This window comes from Patiria miniata, unplaced genomic scaffold, assembly GCF_015706575.1.
Source record: "Patiria miniata isolate m_02_andy unplaced genomic scaffold, ASM1570657v1 HiC_scaffold_18, whole genome shotgun sequence".
Lineage (NCBI taxonomy): Eukaryota > Metazoa > Echinodermata > Asteroidea > Valvatida > Asterinidae > Patiria > Patiria miniata.
The window spans coordinates 15,718,796-15,737,302 of record NW_024037056.1 but is presented as its reverse complement, the minus strand read 5'-3'; the positions used below and the strand labels follow the sequence as shown (position 1 = coordinate 15,737,302).

The window sequence follows — 18,507 nt, the reverse complement described above, 5'->3', positions numbered from 1 at the left end:
TACAGGCGCCAGACTACAACCGCTTTGAATTAACTCGACTAAAGAGGGCGTTGTTTTCTGACGTCAGAAAAAGTTTTTACCGCCGAAATCGACAAGTGCGCGCGCAAGAAAAGTCACAAATCTCATGACAAGACTAGACTGTTGGCCGGGACGGCGCCAGAAAGTGAATTGGCCTACCTTTAATAACATAAAAAATAATTATGCTTGCTGTTGAACCTTTGTGAACAATTTCAGTGTCATGAACTTCAGTCCGAAATTCAAAAACGGTGTCGTCTGGGCACAAATTCAGCCATGTACTGTTCCTACGTGGCGCACTAGAACTAATCCTGGAAAAAAAATCCCACATTAACAATTAAGAAAATCACGCCAAAATAAAATTTCTCTGAAACTTTATAGCGCAGCGGGTAGTACTTGAACTGAAGATTTATGAACGGGAATGTTTATAGATTGATGAAATTTCTGTGAAATATCCGAGGTGAAAATTTTTGCTCTAGCAAGGCACCAGTGGAAATCAAAGTGCGCCACCACTCGTTGGGGGCCGCGCCACTTTAATAGGGTACATCAACAATACGCCATGCCGGTCCACGTTTGCTCCGTCAGCCCAACGCAAAATAGAAAACAAACGAACCCAATCTCATTACAATATGAAATACACTGATTTATTAAGCTTCAGGATCAGCAACTTTTCGATGCTCACTCCGATCCGACTGAACTCAGTCTCATTTTGTGCGGCTATACAACTTACAGTAGATCAAACACTTTTATACAATGTATTGCATTTAACCCGCCCTGGCGTCTGGCCAATACATCCCACGTGATCTGAATAAAAGAAACGCACTTAAAAAAAACAGCAGCATATTTATAGAGCCTATTTCCGGAGCTCATTTCCGGAAATTCTTCCCTGTAAACAGGAGGTGTACCTGTAACTAACCATTACCAACCCTCAAGTGGATTTCTCAACCCAATTTCATTACAAAGCCCACCGTGTGCAACCTCTTCCCCAGTGCTTACTTTATTTCCAACCTGGTTTCCAATAGTAAACCCTGGATAGGAAACTTTCTTCCTGTATCCTGATTCGATACCGCAATTGGCTAGTAATGGATTTTTATTGTGTACTTGGTGTTATTATTCACAACGTGCAGTACGTGTTTTCGCGATCATTCGTCCACGCCTTCTCGAAAATACTCATTTCCTTTTCAATTTTTTCATATTAATATGAAATGTGATATTGCATGTTGTTTCGATAAAATCGTAACAGTTTAATTGAATAAATCGTGTAGTTCGTAACTCACGCCATGCTCGCGCAGCGACGAATCGACTCTGTTTTTACCCCAGACACCGCATACAAAAACAAGCGCTAATGTAACGCACATGCAGGCACCAGACTAGTCCTCATTTGCATACGTGTTCAAAAATCTTGTACATGCAAATGATCCAATACCAGGGTGAGAGAGCAGCTAGTGGTGGGCGCGTATTGCTCGACACCCTGGGGACGAGGTTGGTCTTAGCCCGACTGCATCTGGCCGTACAGTACTATCGCAAGCTCCGTAGTACGGCCAGACACCCATGCTCCCCTAAACGCTGAACTCTGATGTAGCGATTTTGCTACCGATTTTGATCGAGATTATATATTTATTTACTTCGACATTTCTGTCGCGGGTTGTGGAAAAGGTTACATAACCCATATAAAATCCACAATCGCTTTAAAATATTAAAACAGGAATATTTATATATAAACTAACTAAAATCGGGTGGGCAATAAAAATATTTGGGTAGAATATAGTAAAAATGAATTATAACATAGGCCTACTTCCAAAAATAAAAACCACAAAAGAATACAAAAAAGAATTAAAAATCAAACTTAAAAAATCAAACAGCAAATGTAAAAAATATGTGTAAATCAAAAACTAAGAAATACAATTAGTTAAAAGATATATTATAAAATAGTGAACAATGAGAACGGGTACACAATTTAGAAAAAAAGAAAAAAAACCGATAAAACAGTTTTGAAACCTGTGGCTAAGTTTAAAGATAATCCATCAGTGAAGACTTAAAAATACTTAAGGAGGCGCTTTGAGTGATATCACCTGGAGTAGCATTCCAATCATTGGCAGTGCGAACAAAATATGAATCCATAAAATAGTCAGTTTTAGCGAACGGAACCTGGACTTTCAAAGCATGGTCATTTCGGGAAATTCTGTTAGGAGGACTGAATTTACAAAGGCTGTCTGCATCAATAAGGTTGTTCATTATTTTATAGGCCATTTTATTTTATCTTCTCATCCAGGACAGACATTTCCAAAGTTAAGGTTCCTAGTTGTAGAGGAACTCATACCTTTTCGAAAAAATGTTCTTTTATCCCCAAATCTTCATCCATATTGCCAAAAATACGACTTTCAGTCATCATCTCCCACAAATATCGTCCCGATTTGTTCCTCCACGCGATTTCAAAATGGCGGCCGTGTTGTAATTTATGCATTATGCGGGTGCGCTTGGGCAAGATTATGAATATGCATTGCAGTTCATGACGTTTGTCGGTCGCACGGCGCGGCTGGCCATACAAACACGAGGTCATGAACTGAACAATGCATATTCATAACCTTGCCAAAGTCAAGGGCTAAGTATGCCTCCCTGAATATGGGACCCCAGGTACATCCATGTACCCATCCCCGCCCCCTTAGTAGATCTTTGTATATATGTAAATTTCTCAATTCAAATTTCAAGACCAAACCGATTACTGTGTGTCCTTTCCGGAAAATGAGGACCCATAGTGATGCGCCACCTTTGCAACTGGACCCCCTGGTAGGCCTACACTTCTTAGGCCAAAAACCAAAAAAAAAAACCTTCTGCTTCCGATTACATGGCATTTGAAAATAGGGTAGGTAGATGTGGAATTTTTTTTTGGGGGGGGGCCGATTTTTTGTGTGTGTACGATCATATGGAGGTGTTTGCGTGTAAAGTAGAGGGTAAAAGGTAGTAAGATTTTCGATGGTTTTCGGGTTTTTTCCTCACCCCCCAACAAAATTAGGGTAGGGGATGTCAAAACAGGGTAGGTAGGGTAACCGGAAGCAGAAATGTTTTGTTTGGCCTTATATTGACACCCATTACTACCACCCCCACAGAGCTTTGCATAATTCTCAATCTAACTTTCATTACACATCAGTTTCGTGCCAAGGTGTAGGCATTAGCTAAAGATTCATTTTGATGTTGGCCTAAGTTCATTCATATTATATATACATGTAGCTTAATTTGCAATGTATTGTGTGAACGTTTATTTATTGGCATTGCCATTCTTTTAAAAGCTCAGCGGGTCCAGCAATATAGGCTATACATTTTTTTAAAGCTTAAAACAATCAACTGAAAACCGGTTATTACATTGATTGAAATAGCTAAGGCGAAAAAGGAAGAACATAAATTAAGCCTCTTTCGAAAGAAGTGTCACCTTCTCTTCTTCTGTAGCCTCCACAACAAGCCGGTGTTTCGGCAATCGCCTCCTGGAATGGTCAAGAGCAATGTTTATAGGTCAATCCGAGCTTGGCAAACGGATGGACGAGAGACCAATTGACCAACCACAAAGTGATTTAAATGTAAATCATACCGAATATGACACAAGGGGTCCACGCATTATGTGTTTCAAATGTCGAAGGTTCATATCCCACTTTAGTCATTTCTTTTTCATTCATTGGACAAAAATTCTAGCCTTGTTATTTGTTGTTGAATATTTAAATGAAACAAAATGACACACAGAGTCAATGAGACGATTTTTAGACACTTGGTGGCAGCAACACACCAGTCCTTTTCTATAGACCTTTCTATCGCCGACGCGTGACCGACGGGTTGCCAAACTATGGAAAGCCCAACACTTCAAAAAATGAAAAATAGTTATTAATGATTACAAAAACTTTATTTGATTGTTGACAATACTAGACATGCCTTTTCCTTTTGTAATGAGGCGTTTTTGCCTACCACGACTTCAATTTATGCGCTTGCGGCAGTCCATACCAAAATGGCTTTTCTCCTAATGTATGCAAATTACATGCAGGACGTACACATTTCTGAATCCCGCTTCCTGAATGCAAATGAAATGGTAATGTTGTTTGCGCGCTACCAGCCTATTGCAAAACGGCAATAGGCCACGAATTAAGCAATTTCGGAGGTGATGAGCTTCGATTTTTGCTGAATACGAAAGTGTCTCTGGCATGCACTATCAATATAGAGAGGGGCATACTGTTCAGTACTTAAAACATATGCAGTTGTAATGCTTCAAAGCAGCCTTCATGGAGACACTGGCGATTTTGCGTCCTTGTGGCAAGACAAGATATGTATTTTGACGACTGTGTGTTCAACTGGTACCGTAAAGCTGAACATTGCGCGCGCAGAGGTTATCAATCAATGACTTTATACGGTAGACTGTTTCCCGCCCCCCTAAATATATGGGGACCAGTAACTAGCGCCCATGTAAAGCCTTTGATTGGATCGCCACTGCGCGTGCGCATCACGATTGTGCATTTTTGAATCGCTGTTCAACTTTTGTGCATGGACGCCGCGCCGGTGATTGAACTCACGATCATCAAGAAACTCACGCCTGTCTTACCAGAAAAAGTACACAAAAAAACCAGTGTCTTTATGAAAGCAACTTTCAAGCATTTCAACTGCATAGGTTGTAGATTTTGAACAGCAATATTTCTCTTTTTGTTGACATTTGCCAGAGAAACTTTCAGATTCAGCAAAAATCAAAGCTCATTACCTCCGAAATTGTACATGCGTGGCCTACTGCCTAGTTTGCAATAGGCTGGTTGTGCACAAACATTACCGTTGTAATTTTGACTGCATATATCATAATTATCAGGAGGCGGAATTCAGACCCATATACATCAGGCATATAATGTGCATACATTACACGGATTTCCGTGTAACGTATGGACGATTCAATGCTAGTTACCTGTCCCCATTTTTGAAGTCCGAAGGACAATGGGGTCAGGGAACCAGACTATAATTATATACGGGGGCCTAGCTACCGGTCCCCATATTTTTATGGGGGGGGGGGGGGAGGGGGGACAGTCTTATAAACCATGAAACAAACATTTGGAATGCACTGATGTGTTTCTTGCCAATGCCACCAAGCGTCCCAAAAGTTTCTGCGCCCGCCCTCAAATATATGAATATTCAAGACTCACATATTTTATGGCACACCTACCCTTTTCCACATCGGAACTCCCAGACCCCGAAGAAACACATGAGAAGCACAACCACAAGATAGCCACAGGCGAATACTGTTGTCGCGTAATCGAATCCATAGTAATCGGTCAAGGCACTGCTTGTTACAGGGCCCAGCACTGCCCTATCATAGAATTGATAAATTAACGAAATATTGTGAGATCATTAACTCTGGAACATTATCAGCAAGGGTAGCTACAAAAACATTAACTATAACATCAGCATCATCAACAGCAACAGCAGCAACAGCAGCAACAGCAGCAACAGCAGCAACAGCAGCAACAGCAGCAACAGCAGCAACAGCAGCAACAGCAGCAACAGCAGCAACAGCAGCAACAGCAGCAACAGCAGCAACAGCAGCAACAGCAGCAACAGCAGCAACAGCAGCAACAGCAGCAACAGCAGCAACAGCAGCAACAGCAGCAACAAACTGCAGCAACAGCAACAGCAGCAACATCAACATCAGTAACAACAGATGTTGTAACAGCAGTAACAGTAACAGCAGCAACAGCAGCAGCAACATGCAGCAACAGCTGCAGCAACAACAGTAGTACCAGCTGCAGCAGCAGCAACAGCTAGCAGCAACAAACTCAAGCAGCATGCAGCAGCAGCAGCAACAGCAACAGCGGCAACACAAAGACCAATACAATCAGCAGCAGATGCAAACAGACGGTAAAAAACCTGAAGCATTTAACCTACCCCAATGAAAATGCCGCAAACCATAGACCGGATACAACACCATTCAGACCTAGATTAAAAGGAATGCCATACCATCTGTATGACAAAGAGGATGAAGTGAAGAACATGATATACAAAATCTGTACTGACTAAGAGACTTTCCTAAAAAATATATTAATAATAGATTACATGCCAACTCGTATCGTATTTTGTTGATTGTAGAAACCATTGAATATATGTCCCTGTGATTTGTTAAGCCATAGGGAAAATACATATGTACATGTGTATGTACATGTATAGGCAGATTGACAAAACTATAAATTACTTGCGAGTTATTTACATCGGGTTAACGTCGAAGCTAAAATTGCATAGTTACAAAGAGCTTATACAGGGCTCCCTCACTATGGACAGCTTCTCTGATACATAATATGAGTAGACACTGTACATTCATTGTTACTGATTTCAATTTAGGTCTCTATTTCTTAGAGTACTAAAACTTGCAACTTGAATGCAGGTATAGACACTACATACTCAAACGTACTTTGTTGTGTTGAGAATATCTAGCATTGTTGGAACACTGACCATGGCCATCATGGCAGACGTGAAGGGCAGGGCAACACCAATTAAAGCCATGCTTCTGTTAAAACAAGACAAGAAGAGTTTAGTAAAGCTAGTCTCACAGTACAATGTACCCACAATGCTATCCGGTTCGTTAGTAAAAACGTCATACACGCGCGCACACTCACTGATTACTAGCGCCCATTGGCTGCAAACGCTCTAACTGCGTTAACTTCCGGTTGAAGTCGTGCAGAAAGTGCTGGAGGTGACGTCACACTAACGAACCGGATACAAGTTGATACAGAACGGCCGATATTACTGAAAGTCTTGTCATATGTATGCATTAGCCCCATAAATGTGGCCAATTTACTGGACTACCTCCGTAAATAAAGGCCACACTTGGAACATGTACCCGAAAATGTAGAACTTTGTCAAGGTTTTATTTTTCACATTTAGACTTTGTTTGTAGTTTATTTACACTTTAGAAGCACCCTCGCCCTCTTTCAAGCGATAGAAAAGTAGTCCCCCTTTTTCAGACATCTGTATTTCGTGTACTGGTGAAAACGTATAAGCGGAGGCCAATAAAACTCAACTTCGTTAGTCACTCACCGGACTGCAAATCTTTTAATCAATTGAAATTGCTCAACCACAACTAAACTTTACTCACGGGGGAATATTCAAAAATGGAGCCGGTCCAATTAGGAAGAAACCTATTCCAGCAACAAATATTCCAAACATCATCATGATTCTTGGGGTCCCCTGTGTGAGTAGAGGTAAACAATAAAAGAATAGCTGTTATTCATTAAAAAAAAAAAACCATACCTACAAGAATGTTAAAGTTTCAGCTGAGTAATCATTACAATACAAGAAAAAACAGTGAAAAAACAATTCTCAACCTTTTGATCACGAAACACGATTTCTTTCATAGCACTCTTGGTTTCCAAAAAACAGTCCCTTGATTGATAGTTGGGCCTTAAGCAAGATGGAACGGTTTCAAAGAATGTCGTGTACCAGTACGATTGTTAATGCAGGTAAGTTTTTTTTGATAATCATTTGGCAGATTACTTTTGGGATATATAATCATAAATGACTTTCAGTCGATTTTTTTCGCAGAGAGATGTAAATCACCTTTTTATCTGCAATGTATCCCCAGAGAACAGCCGTGAAGCCATACGCAGCTCCCCAGCCTGTAAACACCAGACTAGTGCCAGTGACGTTATAACCAAGCTACGGAGAACAATGATGCCAAAAGGGCACAAAGTTAGCAAAGCGCACCACTATTCCCTGCGTTAAAACAACCCATGTTTGGCCCTTTAGGCTCATTAACCGCATTAACCCTCTGATCCACTAAGCCCCGCTCCATGATGATCTCAACCAATCACAGCCGAGACTTATGTTCGAAATGCGCGCATACACGTCCAACATAGGCGTACGCGCGCATTGTGCATGTGGCCAGAAAGTGTCATGGTATATCAAATATGTCTGTCCCCGGAAAATTGACCGAAAACGAGCCCCTAACTTTCCCATAAAATATAACTGCCAAATTGTAATTAAAAAAAAAGCAAACAAAAGAAATGAAAATACTTAACAAAATATACAATTACAATTCATAAAGTTGTTTATGAAATTTTGTAAAATGGAGGCATTACGTACAATAATGTTATAGGTATATAGCTAATATCACAGTATTTATCATTAAGCATGTTCCTCATAAGACGACCTTGTTTGGTTGACAATGATCATGTTACCATGACGACATACCTGCTTCAGACGAAGTGCCAGCACTGGATCCATTCCAGAGAAAGTCATCGAACAAAAAGAAAAGGCTAGTAAGACAACCCACACAGCTGGTAGCTTCAAAACGGGTATCATATTCCCGGTTTCCTCCTGTGTCCTCCCTTGCAAATGAAAGTATTTTGTCTTGATAACATAATATTGTAACAGTATTATTCAATAAGCCATAATACAGTGCTTCCGCGTGCGGCCTGACTGGACAGTACTATAAGGAATAACTGTGTGCTTGGTCGGTTTTAAACACGATGCTGATAATTACCCGAGCCGAAATCCCATTCATAAATACCTTTTTCACGAGCAGTCGTAAACAACTCCTTATATGGAGATTGGCGCGCGCGTCGCGCGTATTGCGTGAAGTGGAGTAGAACGCAGCTGGGCCGCAGTGCAGTGTGAATAAATAGGACTATGAGATACTGGCTCACTGGTAGTATTGCGCATGCCCACGTGGTGATTTTGAGCATTCAACCGATAAAACGGTACTGGCTCCGGATTTCATAGGAGTCAACATTTCATGTGACACTGGAAAAGTGTTAAAGACCAGCCAGCCGATCTTTATCAACCGTTTAAAACCGGCCACGTGACGGGCTGTCGACGAAGGGGAATGGGTAACGTTAACTGTGGTAATATGAATTGCTGTTTTGTGTCGATGTGGTGTGTTATATTCATACTAGAAGACAACTGGACTTGCGCAGCAATGTTTTCTTTTCGTCTCAGTGCTGTTATCAGTGTTAATATGGACATGGTAACGTCGTGTCCATGGCCGTGGTAACCAACATGGCCATGGGTCATGGTCATTGGCGTAACCATGTGACTATAGGGCTGGAAATGGTTGCGTGTATTCGTGGGCGTGGCCATACTAATGGCTATGTGTCTGTAATTGTGTTAAAAAAGAGCATGGTCAGGAGGCTAGCTGCGTGGTCATGGGCGTTGTCGTGGGTGAGGTCATCAGCGTGGGCGTGATCGTAAGCATGACCGTGGGGGGTGGTCATGGGCCTGGTTCTGAAGGTATAGCCATAGGCTAGTAAACTCACAACAACCCCTGATAGTCACATGAACCAGTATAAGGACGTTTGCATTTGAATTAATCTTACCAATCTTTGGCATCAAGAAGTAATTGACAGCAACACAAGCCCAGACAAACCCGCCAAGTACAAAGAACGGGAGCTTGAAACCGCCCACCTGTTCAGAAAAAAATGCGTCCGTTATCAGTGGTGAATATTAATGAGGAATGATTGACAGATAGGTTTACGAATGGCCTCTCCCATTGCTGCACAATATGGAGTTTGACAGTCATCAGTGTGTGGTCAAGCGTGTGGTCATGAGGGGGCGGGGCCTGGATGGCTTGTTGGTGAGGTGGGCGTGGAGATCGGATGGGATTTATAAAAAGCTCTAGAAACCAATTCTGGTTTTTTTCTTGTCTCTTGTTACAATGGACCGATCCAGTAAGCTCCGCCAGTGCGCACCTGCGCAAATTAACACGTGCTTCTCTCCAATGCCACGTTGCATTTTCCTTCCCCGCGCATCATACGCGCGTGCACGCATGTCGGACTTGTGTGCACGCATGTCGGACATAAAGCTCTTCTGTGATTGGTCAGAATACCATGGGGCGGTGCTTACTGGATCGGTCCATTGATTGATAATACTTACATTAAAGAATAGCCCACCTACTACTGGTCCAATTGCGAACGACATACCGGCGAGAGTTTCAATCAAGCTCTAGTTTGCAAAACGTGAAGAGAAGACAAAAAAGAAAACACATGCATGTTTCGTGTGCTTATAAATCGAGGTATTTGTGCCATGTACTGTAAAGTGCTTTTAAATATGTACATTAACCACAAGTTGAGAGTCAAGTGGGATAATGAGTACTCTAAGTCGTTCTGTGTTCTAATGGTGTAAAACAAGGAGAGGTCATCTCTCCAGTTATATTTTGTGAGTATATGGATGGGCCGCTACTGGAGGAACTAGTTAATAGTTGAATTGGTTGTCACTTGGGCAATATTTATGCTGGGGCTTTTGCTTAAGCTGGCGATATTTTGCGTAAAATCCTACGAGATGAGGCAAAGCCGTTTGAGTGTTTCTATAAGTGGTTAGAATCTTCTTCTAGTACAGAGCCCCAGCTTGACTCGAGGCCTAGTTTTTGAAAACACCATCCACGTGTATTAGTCCCCTGCAAAGTATGTACTTACTGTTGCAACGCCGACATTATCTGGGAAGGTGTAGGCAAGAATGGCAGTTACAGCAGTGTTACAAGCGGACGATCCTAGGCCTTCTAAGATTCGCATAGCAAACGTAAAACCTGTAAAGGTTGCCAATGTTGGCATATCCACAACGAAGCTGCAAGAAGCAGAAAAAAAGGACAACCGTTGTAGAGCTGGTCCACGAGCTCCCGACATTGATTCGAGCTATTCAGAATGGCCCTATATTCAATGGAAGTCTTTATTCAGGCGTGTGGTGTGGCCTACATAATGTTGGGCCGGATTTAATCCTCTCTCTAGTCTTGCGTAGAGTAACCCTATTTCAAACTTTGGGCCAAGGCGAGACTTAAAATAATAAAGTTTATTTCCTAATCGGCTAATTGGGAGAGTCGTTCTCAACTAAAACCGAACGTAGTCCCAAAGGTTTATAGGGGAAACTTAATTAGTTGAAGCAACAGAATATAGCGAAAGCAACAGCAAAACGTACCCCAGCAGGATGTTGCAACCACCGGTGACAAATGCTCCCGCCAGAAATACGAAACGAGCGCCAGCATGTGGCAGCTGCAGAAAGAAAACAAACAAACAAACAAACAAACAAACAAACGAAGGTAAACAATAACCAAATAGACCAATGTCTCCGATCCAAATCCTTTGACGCCGGATGACGGCTATAGCCGCAGCTCGATGAAAGGCGATAAGCCGGGGTACTGCTATGTACTAAACCCTTGCGAAGCAAGGATCTATTACATAGGGGCACGACATCTAAAACGGAAATATTCATAAAACTGTAAGTAAAACTACTTCTTATTTAAGATATAATTGTTCCAAATTATTTAAAAAATAAATACTTTAGGATATAACAGATGGTAATGTGCAGTTTTTGTCGTCGTAAATGAAGTATTTACCCGGGAAATAAACGTCAAATTTCGAGGAGAACACCGTTTACCCAAATTTCGTTTTTAATTAGGCTTTTATTAAAAAGTTTTAGAGAGATAGGATGCCGAACCGATGAAACAAAAGCGACATTTCAATGTTCATCTTAAAGCTAAAAATATTGTGCTCAGCATTACCATGGTTCTGTAGTTATCACTTATCAGAATTCAATAATAAAGACCAAAAACGTAGACTTATGAATATTCAAAAATATAATTCGCTTGCTTGACAGACTTCGAGGCCAGATCGGGGAAGAGCCTTGCAAATCTGAAAGCCACCGCGCGCAGTGGTCTTTGTTTAAAAGTATTCATGGTATTTGCCACCAGTACAGGCCGTTATCACGCGTCTAACCAGGAGTTGGGCCGAGTCGTTCATCCTTAATTGTGTGTAGGATCCGTGGTGAGATTGGCACAGCCAGCGAGATTGGCACAGAGGGCATTAGGCATGCCGTCGTGGACCAGCAACAATGAAAGAGGCAAAACAACTTTCAAGACAAAACCCAACAATGAGCAGGTGTAAAAGTTATATACTGGTAACTTAAAATCTTACAACTTTGCCCCAGATCGGTGCACCTATAGCAGACGCGATGAAGAAGGCGCTAAACACAAGTCCCACTACCGTCTTCGACATTCCTTTCGCTTCAGCCTGCAAAAGTTATGGGAAAAAATTACAACTGGCCATTTGTTTGGTTAAAGTGAACAATGGCGCTGTATGTCATGACGTCATTTTTCTGGGTAAATATCACAAGTGGAAATATCACGCTTATATTTTTTCCATTGGAGCAATGTAGCAAATTCATTTTCTAGAAATTCGTGATTGTAACGAATTAAAGCAACGACGTCCAGGTTCTTACAACACTAGCAGATTTACCCCTCACCCCCTAAATTAAGGCTCTTTGGGGATCAAGGACCAAATACCACAGAATACTACATGTGTTGTGCACACTTGTATGGAAAGAAATGCATACTACAGGTTACTACTCAGTAGTATTTCGTAGCTTTAGGGGCGGTAAGGGTTAATTACAATTTATTTGTTTGTGTAAACAACAAACTTGAATTGGACAGCGCCCTCATCGGTCATCATACCAATAAAATGGGACCGTGTGATACCAAACGTTTGCCTAAAAGACGCATTTTTTGTCATTTTTATTGTCATGTAGTTTAAATAGTCAGCTGTCAGTCGGCGCACGGCTTATACCCACCTCAGTTGGAAAGAATACTGCAATGACGGAGTAGGAGGTCCAAGTTGAGAACGAAGTCAAAGCCGCGCTAAGAAAGGTGATCTTTTGGTGAAGGGTGAACTTTGACCTCGGGGCAGCAGCAGAACCACCATCACTTGCAGCAGAACCACCATCACTTGCAGCAGAACCACCATCACTTGCAGCAGAACCACCATCACTTGCAGCAGAACCACCATCAATTGCAGCAGCTGGGTTGCTTGGGTCTGTGGGCGTGACCTCGAGCGATGTCTCTTGCCATTGGTTGTTTCCCGTTACATGAGCGTTGCCGTTTGGGGCGATGGGATGGGCATTTAGATTGGACTCTTCTGATTGGCTGCGGTCGGTCATGCTTTATTCATGAACCACCTCGTTCTGAGTCGGGCTGTGATAATTATTCAAATCGTGGATTCTTGGGAAGGGGGGGGGGAATAAAAGAAACAATAACTGTCCAACGATATGGTGGTTTCAATATTTTGTATTTGAGTTGAACCAAGATATACCACAAAAGATAACAGTCGACTTGATGGTGCTCTGATAAAACAGTTTAAAATCTGACAATTCACAGTAAACGATTTAAGTGTCCTTAAGAAAAAATGAAGCCGTTGTTTAGGCTTTTTTTTCTGAATCCTAATTTTGTTTGCATTCGAATTTTACTTTCATCCACAACACTTCCAAAGTATCTGAATTCATGAACAATTTCAACATCTGTGTTGTCAATTTCAATTAGTTCCTTCATGTTTTTCGTTTTCCGGAAATCATATATCATCTCTTTGGTTTTCTGTACATTTAAAATCATGTGATTTCTGTTGCACCACTCCACAAATGTATTTATTTCAAACTCTGCCTCAGAGTTAATGGTGATCAGCCTAGATAAGGCGGTGTCATCAAAATATTTTGTCATGACACATGATCTACTTTCAGGGCAAAAATCACTAGTGTACAAAGAAAACAATACAGGGTGAGTAAAAAAAACCCGAAACCCAAATGTCGGGACTATTGTTTTAGTGAAGTTCTGCATGAAGCACTTTGAAAATCTAGGATATAAAAGCCCAATTCATAAGCTTTCTTTTAGTATAAGAATCATTCAAATCACTTATGTACTTTTCAAGTTACGGACTTTTGAACACAACCACCGTTTTAAGGTTCTGTCCACGCATCACAAAAAAGATCACTGTTCTTTCAGCAAAACGAAAACAAATCAAAAAGGGATGCACATGTGTGTCAATTGTTTTTGTTTTGCTGAAAGAACGCATACCTCATTTTCCAAACAGATATTTCATGGGACTTGCCAAAGCTTATCACACTATTTGTAATCTTCAAGTCAACCCTCGACGCCTCCCACGACCCTCGACGCCTCCCACCACCACCACCACCCACCACCAATAATCCTAGCCCCATAAATGTGGCCAATTTACTGGACTACCTCCATAAACATAGGCCACACATCCACATGTACAAAAACGTGTCGCACTTTGTCAAATTTTGATTTTTACATTTAGGCTTAGTTTGTAGTATTTTTTGCTTTAGAAGCATACTCACCCTCTTTATAGGCTAATCAGAAAGTGCTGCCTTTTTTCAGATGTCTAATTTTTGTGGAATTTCATGTCGAAATTTTGATACGCAAACGTGTGCAAATGAATCTGGAAATTTCACGAAAAATAGACATCTGAAAAAGGCAGCACTTTCTGATAAGCCTATAAAGCGGGTGAGTATGCTTCTAAAGTAAAAAAACCCCCAAAACTACAAACTAAGCCTAAATGTGAAAATCAAAATTTGACAAAGTGTGACACGTTTTTGTACATGTGGATGTGTGGCCTATGTTTACGGAGGTAGTCCAGTAAATTGGCCACATTTATGGGGCTACAATAATCCCTCCACCGAAAAGCGGTACGAAATACGCCTCTCATACTATAATAGCTCTCATGCATCGAGTTAAAGCCAATAAAACATGGTTACTACTAGTCTGCACGAAGTTTTGCTCGTTTGCAGTTTGGGGTTTTCAATGAAAATATAAAATTACTACCTTCGTGTCTGTACGCGCTGGCTGTACTCATGGGGCTCTATTCCAACACGCCTTCATCCGTACGTACAGGCTGTTATGTGCACTTGGGCCAAGTTCGCGCAAGGACTATAGTTAACCAATGGTTAACTATTTGCCCGAACTCTGTCTAGTCAACGGTGGTTGACTACGCTAGTCGACTATTTGGAACCAGCCTACTGGGGGTTGGCTGCTTCGCTGGTAACCAATAGCCGCGCGCATTCATAACGCTAGCAGAGGGCCAGGATCCAGAAGTTTGACATTTTGACCAGCGTTTGACTCGACTAGAGACGTTCGCACGTTGCTATCAGTGCGCAGGCGTAAGGTACGTCACAAATCAACCACTATAGTCGACTAATGGTCCTTGCCCGAACTTGGCCTTGGATTACGAACAGGTATGGTTCCTTCCTCTATGGTACTCTCGACATTAAGCTATGAATACGTGACGGGTCAATGGTATCTTTTGTAGGAAACCGGCGGAGCGAAGCTGTTTTATTACAGCCTCGTGTTCAGGGCCAGTAAGTAGGCCCAAATTACGTGTTGGCTGTACTACTGGGGTCCTATATACATGTACATGTACATGTTCGCTCTGCTAACAGGACGCTGGGATACTCTGATGAATGCACGTTCTGATTGGTTGGATTTTGCGTAACCTGTGACCTGCGCGTCATCACGGTCATGACTCTGCAAGGTTTGAAACGGCCGTTAAGACTGATTCATTACTCTTTTATTCCAGTTTAGAGATTTGTTTTCCGTTGAAAAGCGTAATAATTTAGGAAATTCTGTAAAACTTCTGTGTTGTAAATTACAATTCCCGTCACTTGCTCAGGCTCCGTTTCGAATCACGAACGGTCGGATTGTTAAAATGCGACCCTCAAAATTTTGTCAACATGGTCCGCAATGAAACAGAAATCACATCCGGTATGGAATGTGCGCTTTTCTACGGGAAGTTTTCGGATAGCATTTGCGCATTTTATCTAACTGAGGTCTTGAACAGCTGCAGCACGGTCATAGGCCTTATATGCATTATGGGAAACTTATCATGACCTGCGCATGCAGCTAGCGCGCTACGTATGTTAAACAGCTGTGTCGTACGTCACAGGTCACGCAAAATAATATCCAATGAGCTCTTGAAGAGATCAGCCCTTCCCAGCGTCCTGTTTGCCGGGCGGGGTACGTGTACGAGCGAATCTATTTACAGGTGTACCATAATTGAGCTTAAAGGGTGCACACCTGTAAATAGGCCAAAACTCCATTCGCCGAGCTCTTGAATGAAAGTTATACCCTCAAAATGTTCTATATTACAGAGTTTTGAGAGCCATGGAATTCGGGGAATTGAACACATATGGCACTGAACCTCTGGCCTGGACTTTGAGTTTCCAATTCTGAGCATTTTATTGGATGCAATCCGGTCCGAAAGTGGCGCTATTTAGCTATGTTGTGGAGGGCTTCTTTTTTAAAATGGCTACTTTTCCAGTTTGTGAAACATCATTCGTTTGTGGTGTACTTCCTTTGGTGAGAATGTGTCGTATGAATAAAAACTAGCAAATGCTAGGAAGTTTAAGCAGAATGTAAAAGCATTTACTTTGGAGTAAAAGCATTATAAGGAAAGCAAATGCTGGATTCAGTATGAATAAAAGTTTTCCTTTACTGTTCAGAATACTAGACAACACGGTAGCAAACGGTCTTACTGTTGGATTGTTTCATGGATGAATGGTTGTTAACAATAGGGTCTCTTTCGTGTGTGCGACCTGCCACACACACACATAGGGTTCACACATAGGGTAATAGTCCAATTCAAGGTGATGCATACAGTGCACGAACTAGTGCATTTGATCCCAAAATCTAGCACAAATGATATACATGTAGACACTTTTCGCCAGTTGCAGAATACAGAGATTACACTTCATCATTCATGAAAATGGTAAACGTCCACAGTGTCTTGGTGACGTCACAATTGCATAAAGAAATCACAGACACGTGTTAAAGCGGGTAAATACCAACATTCAAAACACAAAGGTTTTTGTTCATTGAAATAATAATAATAAAGAAATAGTTTGCAAAGATTGGTGACCTAATAAACTAAACAGTGCTTTCAATTTGTTCAGTCCCCAGGTTGCCGTTGGGTAAAAGTTCTCCTTAATAATCATTCTATGCCGCTAGTAATGGAATTACTAATAAAAATATTATATTTCGCATTAAATGTTATTCAAATTAAAGTAAATGTTAATATTATACTACTGACTTTTTCTAATTTACACATGATTGTACATAACTGTAATGAATGGCATCATTGAAATAGATGTTACTACTACTACCACACAAAAATATATTACTTTATTTGGCATTGTTATTATTTTAAAAAATCTCGGCAGTCCAGCAAAAAAAGCTTCAAACAATTTGTTTTTCAGCGGTTATGAGCGAGTCAAAAAAAGCAGAACCCAAACCCCCCAAAATATATTTCATATGTCACAAAATATGTGACACCAAAAATCATAATGACTGGAAAGCTCATTTCATAAACTACTTTTACATGAAAAAAGAAAGAAATGGTTAAATCCGTTAAAAGAATATCACCATTTAAACGCAATGATTCTAAAACCTGTTTCGTCCCAAAAAAATATTGTGTGTTCTGACTGTTTGGAACAACAAAGAAAAATGACACAGAATAAACCAAATTAGGTTTTGCCCTTCACCGACGTTTAAACACTGTATACTCAGTGTGTTACCTCCCGAGTGAAAGTTGGAAAAAATCACTCGGGTGGGACTCGAGCCCACGACCTCCTGCTTTCTAGTGCAGATGTCTACCACTCGACCACCGAGCTAACGGGATTGGTTGGCTGGTTCGAATCTGATGTACATAGCAGCAGGTACCGCATTAACTTATATTAGACACAGAATACTTGTTTCAACAACTGTCAACAACTGTAGTACACAATATCTTTATCAACAATCGTGTTAAGGCAAACAATATGATTTATAAAATCATTTTCTTTCTAAAGACGGGTCTTCAAAAGGACTTTGTTTAACATTTTTTAACTTCTAAACTGAGGCTTCACCGCTGATGATGTTTGAAGACAATTGCGACGACGATTCTTGAAATCGCATTTCTGGACAAAAGAGCTGTAGGTTTTAGGGTCATTGCGTTTAAATGGTGATATAGTTTGAACAGATTGAGCAATTTCCAGTATTATTTGTCCCCCTAAAATTGAGTTCTTAATGAAATAAGCTTTTCAGTCATTATTATTTTTGGTGCTACATATTTCTTTAAATATGAAATATATTTTGGGGGGTTTGGTTTCAGCTTTTTGTGACTCGCCCTGTAAATTGATAAAAATGTATGAAGGCAAAAAGAGGAAAACATAAATTAAGTCTCTTTCGAAAGAAGTGTCACCTTCTCTTCTTCTGTAGCCTCCACAACAAGCCGGTGTTTCGGCAATCGCCTCCTGAAATGGTCAAGAGCAATGTTTATCCGAGTTAATCCGAGTTTGGCAAATGGATGGACGAAAGACCAATTGCCCAACCACAAAATGACAAAAACAAAATGATCAATAAAAAAAGGGGTCTACGCATTATGGGTTTGAGATGTGGAAGGTTCACTTCCCACTTTAGTCATTTTTCTCATTCAGTGGACAACAAACCTAGCCTTGTTATTTGTTTATTGATTGGTAAACCATTTAAATGAATATTCATGACGCACACTGTATAATCTATACACACCTACCCTGTTTGCGTTATTGTGAGCATGAGCACATAAATCATAAAACAAACAGTTGGATTAGGGACTGGTGTGTTTGCTTCCACCAAGCGTCTCAAAAGTCTCTGTGCCCCGCCCTCAAATATGCATATTCATGACGCACATTCATGACGGGCGT

At 41.0% G+C, this 18,507-nt stretch overlaps 1 protein-coding gene across 1 annotated transcript; it reads right to left on the bottom strand.

Annotated features, from left to right (window-relative positions):
* Positions 1-2,911: 2,911 nt before the first annotated feature.
* Positions 2,912-14,771, bottom strand: LOC119724859 (MFS-type transporter SLC18B1-like). Its single transcript, XM_038196137.1, has 14 exons — positions 14,618-14,771; positions 12,577-13,003; positions 11,925-12,020; positions 10,930-11,003; positions 10,434-10,581; positions 9,895-9,963; positions 9,339-9,426; positions 8,215-8,351; positions 7,582-7,680; positions 7,121-7,212; positions 6,437-6,532; positions 5,917-5,991; positions 5,198-5,341; positions 2,912-3,494 (listed from the first exon to the last, which is right to left on the bottom strand). The coding sequence occupies exons 2-14, from the start codon at positions 12,940-12,942 to the stop codon at positions 3,416-3,418; spliced, it is 1,563 nt and encodes a 520-aa protein (XP_038052065.1). The 5' UTR covers positions 12,943-13,003; positions 14,618-14,771; the 3' UTR covers positions 2,912-3,415.
* Between the last annotated feature and the right edge of the window lie 3,736 nt (positions 14,772-18,507).